Source organism: Watersipora subatra, chromosome 5 (assembly GCF_963576615.1).
Source record: "Watersipora subatra chromosome 5, tzWatSuba1.1, whole genome shotgun sequence".
Lineage (NCBI taxonomy): Eukaryota > Metazoa > Bryozoa > Gymnolaemata > Cheilostomatida > Watersiporidae > Watersipora > Watersipora subatra.
The window spans coordinates 63,934,714-63,951,512 of record NC_088712.1 but is presented as its reverse complement, the minus strand read 5'-3'; the positions used below and the strand labels follow the sequence as shown (position 1 = coordinate 63,951,512).

At 35.8% G+C, this 16,799-nt stretch overlaps 1 protein-coding gene across 3 annotated transcripts in view; it reads right to left on the bottom strand.

Moving 5' to 3' along the window:
* Positions 1 to 16,799, bottom strand: part of LOC137396209 (uncharacterized) — a 38,037-nt gene that overhangs the window by 12,563 nt on the left and 8,675 nt on the right. For all 3 annotated transcript variants that reach the window (XM_068082383.1, XM_068082385.1, XM_068082384.1), the window contains exons 2-5: positions 8,153 to 8,316; positions 7,191 to 7,455; positions 5,636 to 5,726; positions 1,446 to 1,578 (exon numbers count right to left, since the gene is read on the bottom strand). In XM_068082383.1, coding sequence (XP_067938484.1) covers positions 1,446 to 1,578; positions 5,636 to 5,726; positions 7,191 to 7,455; positions 8,153 to 8,288 — 625 coding nt within the window. In that variant the 5' untranslated portion in view covers positions 8,289 to 8,316. The remainder of the gene's footprint in view (positions 1 to 1,445; positions 1,579 to 5,635; positions 5,727 to 7,190; positions 7,456 to 8,152; positions 8,317 to 16,799) is intronic.

Below are 16,799 nucleotides of genomic sequence, written 5' to 3'. Positions count from 1 at the left end.
GTTTATGATTATTTGTGCGACATGCAAAGCTTAGAAGATTCGCTCGGCTAAAAAATTGTTTATATGCTAATATCAGCTAGTTCAGCAGTGAAAAAGAGTTGAAATAAGAACAACATGGTTGAAGGCATTGAACAGCCTGAAGAAGATGAAATTGTACCATAACTAAAGCTGGTAACTAATAAACTGATAACTGTACGTTAACTAAAGCAACAACCAGAACGCAACTGGCCGAGCAAGCGATGCAAATATTTTTGTCTCAAAAATGTTAATTTATGTTTCTGCATGTATTATAAGTATGGTTTGTTTATGTCACTTGTTCTTGAATATTTCCTATACATAATATTAACATACTAACAAACACATTAATGAGTGCAATGAGCTTTTATACAATATTGTTTAATATAGTTATAAATAAAAATGAGCTTTCAAATTTAGAATGGAATAAAAAAATTGAACGTTCCAACAAATTGCAAAGCAGGGCACAGGCTATTATATCATTGCAGGATAATTGCAAGCATTACATGTAGATATCAACTGGTAGAGATATTTCTCGGTTTCTCAATGCAAACTTATTTAGAGATCTACAAGTTGGAGGTAAGTTTGCAGATTTCTTGCGTATTAGAAGGGTTAATGTCGCACCGCCCTTTTATCAGGCGAGCAATATAAAATTTTGATCCTCAATTTTATATTGCTCGCCATTAACGTTTAGTTGCCAAAAAGTTGGCTGCACCATATAATTCTAGGAAATACCATTTGAGTTAATAAATAGCAAATAAATTAGTGATTCAACTCCTTGAAGTTCAAATTATAGCACCATATTTATAAACCGTGTGAAATTACAATTTATCGTTATGTAAGCCATATACCAACAGTTGGATTAAAAATCTGATTTTATTTTTTGGAGTAAATAATAAAATTTGTTTCATATTTTAACAGCCATCTAAAATTGAATTAAATGCATCCGCAGTGTGATTTCAACTGTTATGACCAAGTCTGATGTTCAGATAATATTGAAATGAGTTTCAACGACCACCAACATAATAGCTGATAGAAAATCCAATAAAATGAATTAGATAAACATAGAATGTCTGCAGACATTCATTCCACAAAAAGAATGAATGAAAGATTGTTCCTTCTGTCTGTCTTATCTCTTACAACAGTCCATTCCATCTTGACAATATGAACCTAATTGTAGGCAAATTTGTCTTTTCCTAATTATTCAAGACTAGTAAAAAGATTATCCAGTGTAGAAACAACATTGTTGGAACACGACAAACGTAGCTCTTTGACAGCAGACGACAAATGTAGCTCTTTGTCCGTACGTGACAAACATAGCTGTTAGTTGGTTCGTGACAAACGTAGCTCTTTGTCAGTACGTGACAAATGTAGCTCTTTGTCAATTGACTAATTCTGGCAGATTCATAAACAGGATAAGTTTCACCTACCAACATTGTGAGTACCGGATATGACATCACTAGAATGAAGTGATCTAGCATCCAAATTAAGCTCCCCGGAAAGTTCTTTTATCTTTTTCTCAAGAAAGCATACATACGCTACGACGGTCTGCAGTGATGTTATCTACCAAAACATATAATGCCATGACATATTCAAGCGGCTAAAAGGAGGCCGACGATTGTGATATCAGAAAATGCAGTCTCTTTTAAATGACCATTTAGAGTTTTCATGGAGTTTGAATCAAAATGTAGCAAAAAACTTCAAAATGAGCCTTAAATTAGAGACAATGACATTGCTGCTGAGGCCAGTTTTATTCTCTTGTAAGAATAGGAACTGAGAGAAAACCTCTACAATTTGCAAAAAAAAGCATTCCAAAGAGAATCTAGGATCGCTAGACTAGTTGTACATGTAATTGATAAAAGAAGTCATGCACCACTAGATGTGTTGTACATGTAATTGATAAAAGAGGTCATGCACCACTAGATGTGTTGTACATATAATTGATAAAAGAAGTCATGCACCACTAGACTAGTTGTACATGTAATTGATAAAAGAAGTCATGCACTACTAGATGTGTTGAACATGTAATTGATAAAAGAAGTCATGCACCACTAGATGTGCTGAACAATTGTCTCTTGAGCGGCTAACCTAATTGTCTCTAAACACACTCTAATCTGCTAGCCATTGCCACACTTTGGACAACTCTGAGTGACTACTAAATGCTAATTGTTTAAACAAATAGAAAGAAAGGCCATGTAACATAATTTTCATTGAACAAATTTCAAAGTTTTAAGTAATTTTTCACTTTTTCAGCTAAAGGGAAGTTATATACTTCTCTTTTTATAATGCCTAATAAATTTAATGTTATATATTTGTCAAATTTAATGCGCTAAGATATTGCAATATTATACCTTGCAATGAAAAATAAGAATCTATAACAATAACAGATTTTCCGGCAAAGCTTTCATGATTAAACTGTTTGAAAAATTTGTTTCCTTGACAAATATTTGTTTTTCTCAATAAACAAGGCTATAAAAAATAATCATTGTGTAATCATCAATCACAAAGTGCCTCGAAAAGTTGAATGTTACTTATGTACCATTAACAATCTTCCTTTGCCAATGAAATGCGAGATTTTTAAGGAGAGTACTTGCTCAATGCTTAAAAATTATTTGGATAAATGTTGTCCATCCCATACTAGTACACATGTCTGTTGTCACAAATCGGTTAATAGAAAGTGTGAAACAAAATTTTAGAAGATTTACGTAGAAATAACAGAAACTGAGTTACCAAAAACTAATGAACAATGGTCTGCTCTGATGCTGACAACTACAAACTTTCATTACAACCTGAACAATAGTTCATACAACAATGTATTGCGTAGGTAGCCACTAATTGTAGAGTAAACTGGCACTTGGAATTACCTTCTCTATTTTGTGATGTTTTATAACAAAGTTATCTTGTCTCTGCTCTATTAAATGATACGATAGCATTTTCTGTCATGGGTTGTTTCCCGCTTCGGTGTTTGTTCACTAGACAAACAATCAAAACTCCAAATCAGTCACATTACGCTAATTGGAAAATTTGCAGTTTTCACATTTTTAAAAATTTTAATTAAAATAAAAAGACTGAATGACATTATACTTTTTTACAGTGAGAACATGCTTATACTTTGGTTTATTCTTACACTAAATCAACACATATAGCCAATAATTGAAAAAATTGACTGCTTTTATGTATCTGGAACAGCTAACAATTGGATATTCTACGCAAGCTGCTCTTTAGCATTCAAACAAGTTTGATAAAAATGAAATTAAAACCCAGAGAAATAAGCTGATATTTTTAAGAATTTATAATATTTGCCAAATTTGGAAAATTTGCTGATATTTTCTGAGAACTTTGTAATCGCAAGACGATGTTCATAATGATAAATAATAGCACATACTAGACTTGTATTTATTAAGACTTGTATACACATCTTAACAATTAGGTTTGATAAGAATTTACTCATAATTGCATTGATAATATTCATTGTCGTGGTTAAGGAGAGGCTCTCTTAAAAATGTTTTGCAAAGGCATCAGATGAAAAACCAAATAACGCTATGATAATGGGAGACAAAAGACAATTTGTGTTTCAGTAAAGTTAGTGCATACATATAGTTGTCTGAATAACTGTAATTTTAGTATAATAACAGCCCTATGAATTCGTCTCTCGGAAGCCATTTCTGAAAGCATCAGGAAAAAATATTGCGATATGCGAGAACCAAACCTGGAGATTCCACTAGTGCAGGGTCAGTGATTTCACTAGTGCAGGTCAGTGATTCCACTAGTGCAGGTCAAGAACCTTTTTGACTGAGAGCCAATAACCAAATGTTTTAAAATTTAATTCTAGGAGAGCCGCATGTATATTTTGAATCTTAAAAATATAAATGGAAATGAAGACCAACAAATTTAATATGTTTGAGCAATTTTAGAGTTTAAGAAAAATAGATTTATTTTTTGTGTTCATTTTGTACTAACTAATTAACCAACCATTTTGTTCGACGCTCAAACAAAATAAATTTGACGTTCATTTAAAACAATTTGCTTATTTTTTCTAAACAGTAAAGTCTACTCTGCAAAGTAAAACTAATGACAATATTTTATACGTCTACAAGAAAGCAAAACAACAAAATATTTTACAAAAAGCGGTACTTCCTGTTGGTCGTCTATCTGTATCTACATGTAGTGTCAAGGTTAAGATAAAAGAGAACTTTCGACGATACCCCAACTCATGACATTTGGATTAGTGGACGTACGCTGTAACACCTGTACCAATCGATCGCCTTCAAGTATTGATTAACAATTGCGCAGCTACCCTATTCTCTGTTTTGTCGACACATCTGACGGTCTATCACGATGAACTAAAATGTCATGGAAGTTGTATATACGAGTTGTATATATCGTATTATACTCATATGTATAATATGAGTATAATACGATATACTCTATATGTTAATTAAATTAACAGCAAAATTATGGATTTTTTCCCACTGATTTATCAAAGAATCAGATGTAATCACCAAAGGAGCACAATATGGCTCGAGAGATTGCACGCTTAGATTGCAAATGCATCTTAGTGCATTTGCAATCTTAGCGCACTGCCATCTGCAATGCTCGATCACCTTGCTATATGATGGAATACTTGCACACATAGTTATTACACATGATGATCTCTCACAGCGCATTGGACTGCCAGGGTACTAGTATATATACTTTGTGCTTGTTGTTGGCCCAGTGACTGCTCAAGTACAAGCAAGCTAAATAGTTATCAATTATTCTATGACTGAATGATTCCTAAATAAAATAGCCAATAACCTCTTTCATAAAACGCATCTATAGACAAGGCCACCAACACATGATATTTGGGCTAGCGATAAAGAAGGAGCCATGCATGCCATAATTTATCAACTAAGAAACTTACACGTACATCGAAGACTGAATTGTTACTCTTAAACCACCCATCGCAAAGACAAAGGTTTAACTCTTCCGCTACTGTAAGCCGATGTATCGGCTTATCAATAGAGTTTCACTTTTTTTTCATTACGAAGCCAACGCATTAATTAGAGCAATAGAATTTTGTCTCCAACGAAACAACCTTGTTGTTAATCCCGTGCAACCAACAAAAAATCTTTTTACTAAGCAATTCCAGTTCTAATCATTTTTCAAAACAGGGAAACCAGACCGCTATTGTCATGGCAATAAGAAAATCACCGTGTTCGTTCAATACAACGGAAGCTTCAGAAATTTTGTGAGAATGGGATTCACTAAACAATTTTATATTTTTCTTGTGGAGAATTTTGTTCTGAATAAGATGCAATTTACAGAAAAAAATATCTGCATTGATTCTCGAGATATTGCACAAATACTAGCGGTATATCGAATTTCCGAAAATCCGTTTGAACTAATTTGGTCAGAATAGCGATTTTAGTGCAGTAACGTAAGAGTTAATTAATTTAAGAGAATACAATCTACATGTATATCCTCACTCAAAGAAGTAAAGTAGACAGTGTTTTTTATCATATAAGTATCAATTATAATCCTACCATTTGGTTTTGAAACGCATCAATTGTCATGATACTGTTCAACAAGCTACCCTGCAAAGATTAAACGAGCATGTATGCGAATCTGAAATTTGTACCTTTCTGTCCTTGCTATGATTGGCAGATACTCCAACGGGCAGCAGAGAGATGCATCTTTTCATCATAGTGTTTATATCCACATGCCTCTTGCTGGAAAACAACCACAAATAACAACTAATTAACATCTCTAACGGATTGAACGTGTTACGCAATAAAAATTCATGTATCTGAACTATACATAAATGTGTATAACTAACCAAATTTAGACTTTGGATTCAATTAGAAATGTAATTAAAAGAATTAAAGTAATTAAAGAAAATTATGTAAAATAGTCTAGACATTTTGCAAACTGGTTTAGGAAGCAGACAACCATAATTTAATCCGCAGACATTTTTGTGTGAAATAATTTATAATCATAAGTTATCGAGATTATCAGAAGATCGAACAACAGGTTGATAATGCACGCGAGTTACTCTCAGTATGACCATGTATTCAGTTGAATGGAAAAATATTTGTAATGAGAACCGACGATTATTGCTTCGTTTTTTTTTCTATCCAAAGCTTTTGTGTAACTGCGTTTAAAACTACCTAATGCTGGCCAGACAGAAATATAGTAGCAAAATAAATATAAATGAATCATTATCGAACCAAACTTTCTGAATAAACAATGCTAAAGAACTTCATCTATTTTGCACTACGGCCTATCATTATGAGCAGTATTGTATTGCAATAGTAACCGTGAACAAATAAGCAAAACTCATTACTGAATGATTTCAAATTTGATGTTTATCAAACCAGTTCAAATAATACAATAACAGCAGATGGACAAGTTTTCATCTTTTATCGAATTATCTGAATGTACACTTAAAGGAAGCATTTTTGTGTAGGGAGTAGTGAAAGTTGAAGTCGGCCGCATTTGAACACTAAATCGCGTAAAGGGCGGACTATGGGAGGCAAATCTATATTCCGTTTTGACTCAAGCAAAATATATCTATGGAAAAGTTATTACTTTTTAAAGGCCCTGTTTGATCATATTCAGGTGGAGCAGCCTGTTGGCACCATGTCATTAATCAGAGCCTTCTCTGTAAGCATCAGTTTTCTTATACTGTAACTGGCTGATATGACTCAAAACACATCAATACTTACCATTGCTCTACCCGCAAGCATTCAGCTACGTGTTTAAGGTACCGTACTTTTCAGACTATTAGCCGCTACTTTTTTTCTGATGATTTGAGCCATGCGGCTTATATAAGGGTGCGGCTAATATGTGACTTTTTTTCCCCGCTAATACGAATTAACCAGAATCTCCTGTTGTGCACCTCTAGCGGCGAAAGAAAATACGAAACAACGCCTAACGGAACTGTTCCGTTAGGCACTAGGTTAAAAAGTGTAGGTTAATACAAAACAGTGCTGTTAGGCACTGTTTCGTATTAACCGACACTTTGCGGTCTCCGACACTGCGACACTTTGCGGTCTGACACTCTGCGGCCTATGTATTGTTTTATTATCATTTTTTGGAAAATAAAGCAGATGCGGCTTATATAGGGGTGCGGTTTATAGTCCGAAAAGTACGGTAAATATGTTTAAGGTAAATTCAAGGTAAATATTGCTCACTGTTCATTCTCTCTGTGCCTTTCTGCCTCGGCCTCCTTTAGTTGTTTTTTTGCAGCTGCATGCTGAAAATCATTCATACGCCTCTTGCGCCAAGGACGGTTGTATGGTTCAGTTGTAGCATGGTCATTAGTTATTACTTCGCAAGCTGAGATCGGGTTTTGCGCAATCTTCGGGCTAGGAGGCATGCTACTAACTTTCCCACCAGATATGTATCTCATGCTAGGATTGCTAGCTGGCATGGAAGGAATTTGCATAGAGACAACACCTGTGAAAATGCAATGCTATGGTTGGAGAGACATCAAACCATAGCATTGCGTTCTTGAAACTTGCACTTTCAAGAATGCAATGCTATGGTGCTATTGTATTCTATGTAGTGCTATTGTACTTTTTGAAAGTTGTTTGTAAACAAAGAAACTAAAAAAGCCTTAACAATAAACTCTAAAGTCAAATCTAAGGTTTCTAGTCTCTGATATAGCAATTGTCTCCTCTCGATGAAGTAACTTTGATGAGACAGACATTTGTCAAATGTCTAATATTATTCTTTAGGAAATTTGATTTTTAGACTTAATAACGTAGCAAACAACCTGAAAAATGAAGTTGAGTTTAAGGTGTAAAGTTGAGCATAAGTTATAATAATAATAATATAATGAAAAGCTTACATACCGTAATCAGTGTGTTTACCTTATGTAGTCTGTTTACTAGCACTAGGAAGCGATAAGCTATAAGATAAATAGTAAATAAAGATTTAAAAAAAGAAAAATATTACATTCATATAATTGAAATGAACAAGAGGGCTGTTTCATGTTGTAACGGCAGAACAGGCCAAAACAGTTTGCATTGCATGCTAGACACAACATTTTTTCAAAAAGCTTGAAGAAGTCCCAATTAGAAATCATTGAAATAATTTTGCATAGAGTGTGCATGGTCAGTACTTAGTATTTGCATATTTAAAAACTACATACATGGAGTTGAACCGACATCAGATTTGGCTCTTGGCACCGCTGTCTTATGTACTTGATTTGGTACGGTAACGATTCGTGGATTGAACTGGGATGCAGGAAAATTTACTACCTCTGATACAGGGGATTTCTTGGCCATATTAACAGCACTTGGTGAAAGGTTATTTCTAAAACAATATGAATAAATGGGAATGAGACAGAAACCAACAGAATTGACACCTTTATAAATCAAATGTAAAAACGAGTATGGTTATCTGAATGTTTTCAGGAGGTTCGGCAGATAGACACATCACCAAGTTTATATTGATTATTTATATAGATCCAGAAAAATAGCAAAATGTAAACATAATTGAAGTATTTTTCATACAAACTTGGACTATCTAATATCATATAGAAATCTACTCATGTTCAAGTATCTAGTTTTATTTTCATAAAAACGTTTTATGACAAAAAATACGTTAAATCCTCAGTGAGAAGTGTATATCTTGTTTAGGAAAAGCTGTTTTAGACCATTTCTTGCTGAATCAAAACCAAAAGGCTTTTGGTATAGCTTAGCGTAGCAAGAATTTTCGTAAACTCTTTAGCCGCGGTGAGATATTTTCCTTCTAATCAGAATTCATTGTTATTACATAGCTCAACTACAGCTTAATAAACTTTCTTTTGAGAGGAGTGTGGTTTGAGTTTAGACTTTTTACATGGCTCACAAAAGCTTGTCGCTCTGTACTGACACAGTGAGTACTATAATTCACATGAATTAAACTGCCTTAACAGCGTAGCCTTTTTAACATATAATTTTTCATTATCACATGTAATTGTGTACTCTTGAGACCGGATTCACACTACATGTAGTCTGTAAGACAGTGTAAAGGTGATTTCTACTTTTCATGTTCTGATAGCTATAAACATCCTGTAAAACGATTGTTTTCATTGTCTCGCAAATTAAATTTTTAATAATTATTAATAATATTTATTCATTACATATTATTAATTTATGAAATATTATATTATTAATATATTAAACAATATATTAAATAATGTTATAATGGTATTAATATATTAAATATTTACTATATTAAATTTATTTATAAGTTAATAATTATTAAATGTGTAAATTTGTCTGAGGTCACTGCAGTTACAGGTAATGGCGAGAAGTTAAACGAGAAGTCGGTGACGTATTAGTGAAGCAGTAGAGAAAAAGGTCGGAAGGCGAGTGCAAGAGAGGACTGGTTTGTTCTTTGCTTTAGTTCATCAAGTATTTTTATCTATACATGGTGCAGTTGACGATGCTCTAAAATTTTTTTTGCTATCGTTAGAGAAAATATTCTGGTGGTGTTATAAGTTAAATGATTGACTGTACCCTTTTATGACATGCAGGTGAAGTGACATGTGGTGGTGTAGTGTTGTGCAGGAGAGTTGTTGCGGCTGTGAGATGTCAAAGCTGTGAAGCGTCCTGATTAAATATATAAGGGGGAGGTTTACATTTATTATCTGCAAAAGAGTGAATTAAAAATATGAAGGGAGGAGGCGTAGGAGTGAGTTGTGTTGATGGTGAAAAAGTAACTGTGCCGTGAAGTGATGAAGGCCAGTTATCCTAAGCTGGTGTTTGGCGAGCATAGTGATGGTTCATGGGAGAAATTCGTAGAAAAAATGCCCTCATGTATTGAGAGTGCAGTTGAGAGGAGAGGTTATGAAGGAGAAGATGGTGACAGATTGCCTATTATGAGAGGTAGAGCTAAGTTAGTGTCGCTGATGAGAGCTATTGCGCAGTGGTAAAAAAGCATTAATAGGTGCAAGGTTTGATGTAGATGGGGCAAACTCCACTTATGAAGGGGCAGTAGAGACTTTGCAGGAATATCATGGTATAGGAGAGCATGTTTGTGAAGGGGCACAAGTTCTTGATGGCTAGGCAAACACTTGGTGAAAGTGATAGAGAGTTCTTGCAATCAGTTAAAGGTTGACTTGCAATAAAATTTACATTACAGTTATTTGGTATCAAAATATTCACCATGTCTTACTCTGTTGTGTTGTAGGTGCCAAATATGTGGAAATGTGATTACAAGCTCTTAAAAGCACAAAAACGAAAAGCTGCCGTAGATTGGAATCTCTTTATTTCGATGACGTAGCCATGAAATTTGGTTATTGTCTTGTCACGTGATGTTCTCACGTGAATTGAAAGGCCAATAAAATGCTCAATATAAAACTTATCGTAGCACTAGTTTATGACAAACACTTCGAGTTTTACTGAAGACCCCGCATCAAATATAGATGCTCGCTACTTTACAGTTTCAGCTTGGCCATTCCGTACAACAATTCGAAGTACGTGTGCGACTTGCGATCATAAAAAATGTCAAATTCTGAAGAGTTAAGACCCTGGCGTTTCGAGCCTGACGCTCTATCTGAAGATCCTCAACAGAATTAAACCTCTCAGCAGGTATGCACCCCCACTAGCCAGCTCTTATGTGCCAAGCTAGCTAGTAGTAATAATTATAGCTAGAGAGTGATAGAACGAATATTATTATATATATGATTTTAATAATAATAATTATCACTTCATATTGCGAAAAAATACTTACATATTTTTCTCGAATGACAACATTAACAATTTTACTACGAGAAAGCGTGTCTGCCATTTGCGATAGATCTAACTTAAAATGAAACTAACATTATCTGATCATGTGACTTACAATTTCCGCCATATGGCGCGAACAATTTCTACAGCATTTTTCGACCATCACAGGGGACCAACAAGCTCATCATGTTTATCAGAGGATGATATGCAATCGTTCAAGATAAGGTTAAAAAATAAAACAGATTTTTATGGTAGGTTTTTGAGATATCAGTGCTCAAAGTGGCAGCATTACGATGCCGATAAAATAGACGCGTAAGAACAATAGACATGGTTTTATTGAATGCGTGAAGTATATTTGTGAAAATATTTCGAAGAATAAGGTTGCATGAAAGTGTAAACAGAAACCATCTCGCACAACTACGTCACATTTGAGCCGTTTTGGAAAGAGAATCCAAACTGTGGCGGTCTCGTGTGGCTGCGATTAACTGTTCGTTTTTGAGCTTTTAAGAGCTTGTAATCACATTTCCACATATTTGGCACTAATAACACAACAGAGTAAGACATGGTGAATCTTTTGATACCAAATAACTTTAATGTGAATTTTATTGCAAGTCAACCTTTAAGAATTTGAGCAGATATGCCGAGGTAGCGAATAATGCTGATAGAGTAAGGTTTGCTCTTATAGTGGCAGTTAACGAGTTGAGGGATAAAGAAGTGAGTAGAAACTTGATGAAGAATGCCAATTTGACTTGGCTGATGTTGAATGAGACATTGAGAGCTCATGATATGGAGAACAATTCAGACAAGTTCTTGAGAGCAGAGAGTAGAGATAGCGACTTGAAGAGTGAGATTAAGTAGGAGGTAGCGAAGGTGTCAGAGTGCGACCTGCGTGTGCAGTACCAGAGTGGTGGTGGTGACTGAGGATACAATTCAGGAGATAGATATTCTCCTAGAATTAGTCCTAAAAGTGATAGAAGTAGCCCTAGGAGTGGGAGAAAGTAATACGATGATAGTAGTGATGAGCATGTTGTTAGTAGGTATGGGGCAAGGAGTCGAAAGTATAGCAAGGACAGAGACAGTAGGAAGTATAGAGACAATAGCAGGGAGAGGTATGTCTCTAGACATGGAACAAATAGTAGAAAAGGTAGTGGAAATGGAGTTTGTTACAATTGCAAACGTAGTGGCTACAAGATGCTGAGTTGTCCCTCTATTAAATGTTTTTCTTGTGGGCAACAATGACATGTATCCCAATATTGCAGGTATAAGGGTAGAGAATTAAGGAATGACAGATGAGGTACCAGCAGTAGGTTAGGAGGTAGCTGTGACAGCAGCTATGAGAGGTATGGTAGTCGAAATAGCAGTAGGGAGCGGTATTAGGCAGAGAAAGCCCTCGTGAGGTGAGAAATAAGTAAAATAGATACAGGGATAATAGTATGGATAGGTATGAGAGCGACAGTTGTAATAAGAGGCGTGAGACAGATGGGTATGATGAGAAGTACAGTGACAGTAGTAAGGGCAAAGTATTAGATTCTCTGGGTCTATGGATAAATAAGGTGAAGACTCATGACTAAGCGGGAGAATTGTGCAGCTTCTGAAAGTTAATGGGGAGAATGTCGAGTTTACGCTTGATACTGGGGCTGAGGTGTCGACTGTAACTGAGGGGACAGCCGAAAGGTTGAACATACGGTTAGAGGAGCCATCGACTGCCTTGACAGGAATAAATGGTCATTAATTGAGAATAGTTGGTAAAGTGGGCGTTCAGTTGAAAAGTAAATATAGATCTATGAAAACTGAAGTGTACGTGATGAATCTAAGGAAAACTGGTTGGGCATAACCGAGTTCCGGCTGTAGCCAATGTGGTAAGCAACAGCGATTTTGACGCGGAAGGAGAGTTTAAGGAAGTTTTTAAAGGTCTAGGCAGTATGTCAGGTATTTTAAGAACTAAATTGAAGGAAGTTACAGAGCCAGTCAAGTTGTATTCACCTAAACCCACAGCAGCTGGGTTAAGAGAGCAGGCTAAGCAGAAATTAGACGATATGTCGGATATAAGGTGATTGAGCGAGTTGAAAAACTCACTGAGTGGTGCTCAGGGCTAACTATAGCACCTAAAGCATGGTGAAGATGAGGATGTGTGTAAATTTGATGGGGCTGAACAGATCTGTCAAGCTCGAGGTTTACCCTCTGTCTAGGATTTCAGATTTGCTCAGTGAATTGTCAGAGGGAACAATGTTTTTAAAGTTAGATGCGAATTCAGGGTGTTGGCAAGTTCAGACTGAGAGGTCAAAGTCATTGACGACCTTTATCTCTCCTTGGGGTAGGTATAGGTTCAATCAGATGCTATTTGGTATCTTCTCCACTCTTGAATTATTTCCAAGAGCTCTGGAAAAGGTTATTGGTAGTATGAAGAGAGTGGTATGTTTGATGAATGATATCCTAGGAGAGATGCACATGAGCATTGGTCTAGATTAAGGGAGGTGCTGAGGAACATCAGTGGTTCAGGCATGACATCAAGGAAGAATAAGTGTGAATTTGGCAAAAGTGAGACCCTGTTTTTGGCCATTTGGTTAGCACTACTGGCATTAGACAAGATCCGTGTAAATTTGAGGCAGTTTTAGGCTTGAATTTGCCGGATAATAAAGCGGAGGTGAGGTTTACAGGGATGGTAAATTATTTGAGTAAATTTAGCAGGGAGCTAGCAGAGTTATGCACACCGATTTACAAGGTGTCAGGAAGTAGATCAGAGTGGTGTTGGGGTCCAGATCAGGAAAGGGCTTTTGAGGAGGTGAAGATAGCTTTATCTAAAGCACCAGTATTGTGTGCCTTCAATTTAAAAAAAGGCATAAGGTGTTTGCAGACGTCAGTAGAAGTGCGGTTGGAGCAGTATTTTTGCAATTAAAATGAGATTAATTTTTTTTTAATATTATTATTAAAATATTTTGCCTATTAAATATTTAATAGGCAGCCAGTTGAGTATGCGTCGAGGAAAATAACCACGATTGACGAAAGGTATGCGATGATAGAGAAAGAGGCATTGGTCATTACGTGGGAGTGTGAGAAGTTTGATTACTATTCAGTAAGCAGGAAGTTTGAGATTGACCAAAAGCCACTAGAGTTGCCCCAATTTTGGTGTCGGAATCGTTGCTGATATGGTTGTTAAGTATCTAAATCGGTATCGGCCGATCTTTTCTTAAAAGATCTGAACCTTCCGATACTTTTTACAGATCAACTATTTAACTGAAAACAGTATTTTAGCCTGCTACGGTACACTAATAAAAATCATTAGCTGCAAGTTCCTTACTCTTACCTAATACATACATTCCGAGCCTGTCACACTATTTATTTTATATCTATAGCACGATCATCATCGACACAGCTGAGGAGCCTTTCTGCTTTTAGTCAGGACGTGATCACAAAGTGTGGTATTACCCAATTACAGCGATGGGATTTATTGTAGCCAATCACGAACAAGATAACAAAGAAATGAAACATGAATTCAGTGTAATATTTCTGTTCACTAGCACAACGAAAGTAGTTTAAGCAGCCGATGCATAAAGCTATATCTCTCTCTTTATTCTGCCGATACATACGGTAGCTTGTTTATTTGTTTCTCTTTTTTTTATATTGATTTACACATTAACTTTTGAAGTTTGTCTAAATAATTATGGTCTTACAGATCATTTAATAAACTAGTTCTTGTGAGTAAACTATTGCAGGTCTTACTATAAATTAACACTTTCGCTACTATAAGCCGGTGTATAGGCTTTTGCAGTAGTAAAATTACAGACCGTAAGCCAATGTGTCAGCTTATCAATAGCATTTCACTTTTCTTTTTATCACAAAGCCTACACATTAACTAAACCAATCAAATTTAGTCTCCAACGAAACAACCTTGTTGCTAATCACGTGCAATCAATTGAAAATCTGTTTTACTAAGTATTTCCATTTTTTATCATTTTTCAAAACGGAAAAACCAAATTGCTATCGTCATGGCAATAACAAACTCACCGCGTTCTTTCAATGCAAAGAGAGCGCCGGAAATTTTGCAAGAGTTGGATTTACTAAACAATTTATACTTATCTTGTAGATAATTTTTGAAAATTAGTTTGAATTAATTTGGTCAGAATAGCGAATTTAAAGCGGTAGTGAAAAAGTCGAAACGAAAACCATGTTCATTCACAGGTGCTGCTAACGTTTTTGTCTTGGTTAACACAAACAACAATGCCAGCAGCGCCTGTGTGCAGTTAAACAGATATATCATATAATTGAGTAAGTTTACTTCCTTTTTTAAACATCCAGAACAAAACTGTACTGCCAAATAGTATTAATTCTATTACTACTTGTCCCCTTTTTTTAGTGCCACATGTGCATATACCAAACAAACCAAATATCGCTAGTGCCAGGTGTACATTTATCTTTTCAGCTTGTTTCTTTCTTTAATTTTTTTATTCTTACTTTTTATTTTGGTTTTTTGCAGAATTATGGCTAAATCAGAAACAGAAAAGAGTTTAAGAAGTAAAGTTTGGGAATATTTTGAAATTGATTCAGATGAGCCAGCAATGGCAAAGTGTTGAGTGTGCACAGCTTGTTAGTAGGGGAGGTACTGACAAGAAGAACTTTAATACTACAAACCTTTCTAACCATTTAAAAAGAAAACATTTTCGTTTGTATCAGTCACTTATTTGTGCTCAACAGAAGGAAAAGACTGGGCAAGCAATGAAATCTCAGGCTGCAGTTACTAGTACTACTAGCAAACAACCGAAAATTACTGAAGCTTTGCTTGCAGTCAAATCGTGGGGCTCTGATTCTAAAGATGCTGTAAAGTTTAACAGATTAGTTGGAAAAATGATTGCTTGTGATGACCAACCAATTTCAATGGTTGAAAAGGAGGGATTCAAATTATTGATGGCCGAAGCTTTGCCTAGATACAAAATACCTGGCAGGACTTTCTTCACTGAGAAGGAAATACCAAACATGTATGCTGAAATCCAACATAAACTACAAAATATGATTTCAGAATTGCTTGAATCGAATGGGTATATCAGTTTTACAACTGATATCTGGTCGAGAGATAACGGTGAGGGATCGATGATTTCTTTAACAGCTCATTTCCAACTTCTAAGTAAGACTGATGCCATTAACAAGCCAAGGATTTTGAATGTTCGGAGCTTTGAAGGTAGCCACACAGGAGATGCAATAAGCGAAGCATTGCTAGGGTTTCTGAATGAGTGGAACATCGCTACTCATCAAGTAAACGCTGTTGTAACTGACAACGGAGCAAATGTAAAGGCAGGTTTGAGGAAGGCTAAACTACCTGGAGTACCTTGCGCCATACATACACTGCAGCTAGTCGTGGAAGAAGGGTTGAAGGCACAAGATGATATAATGGACACTGTTGCTAAGATGAGACGAGTTTCTGGCCACTTCCGCCACTCATCTTTGGCTAACGACCGCCTTGAGGAGATGCAGAAAACTTATCATTGTCCCATTCACAAAATGGTGCAAGATGTTGCCACTCGGTGGGACTTGACGTACAATATGATTAGTAGAATGATTGAGCAGAAGAAAGCATTAGTTGGCTATGATTCCGAGTATGGGCTTCCTGTACATCTTCTTAACAGTGAGTGGATCATTGCAGAAAATCTCTTACGCATGCTAGAACCATTTCAGCGAACAACTAAGGAGTTTAGTCACAACAGCTCATCAGTATCCCAGGTCATTCCGTTTATTGAGATTTTGAAACTTGAACTTGAGAACCAAGAAAGTGGCAGTGTAGTTCAGGCTGCAAAAGAAATAATGGCAAAAAAATAGGCAAGCAGGTTTCAGCCAGCATATTCTAACCGAACATACATTGTCGCTACCTTGTTGGATCTAAGATTCAAAGCAGAATTTTTGGATGCGCTTGCTGTAGAGTTGGCCACAGATGAGATCATGTCTTTAACAATGAGTGAAAAGCCAAATGTCACTGAAGCAGTGAGCATTGCCGATGAAAATAGTTCTGACAAAAGCTGTGACCAACCTCAAGAGAAGCGGCGAAGGTTTAGCATGTGGGGCTCCTTACATAAAGTGCTACAATCTAAGAAA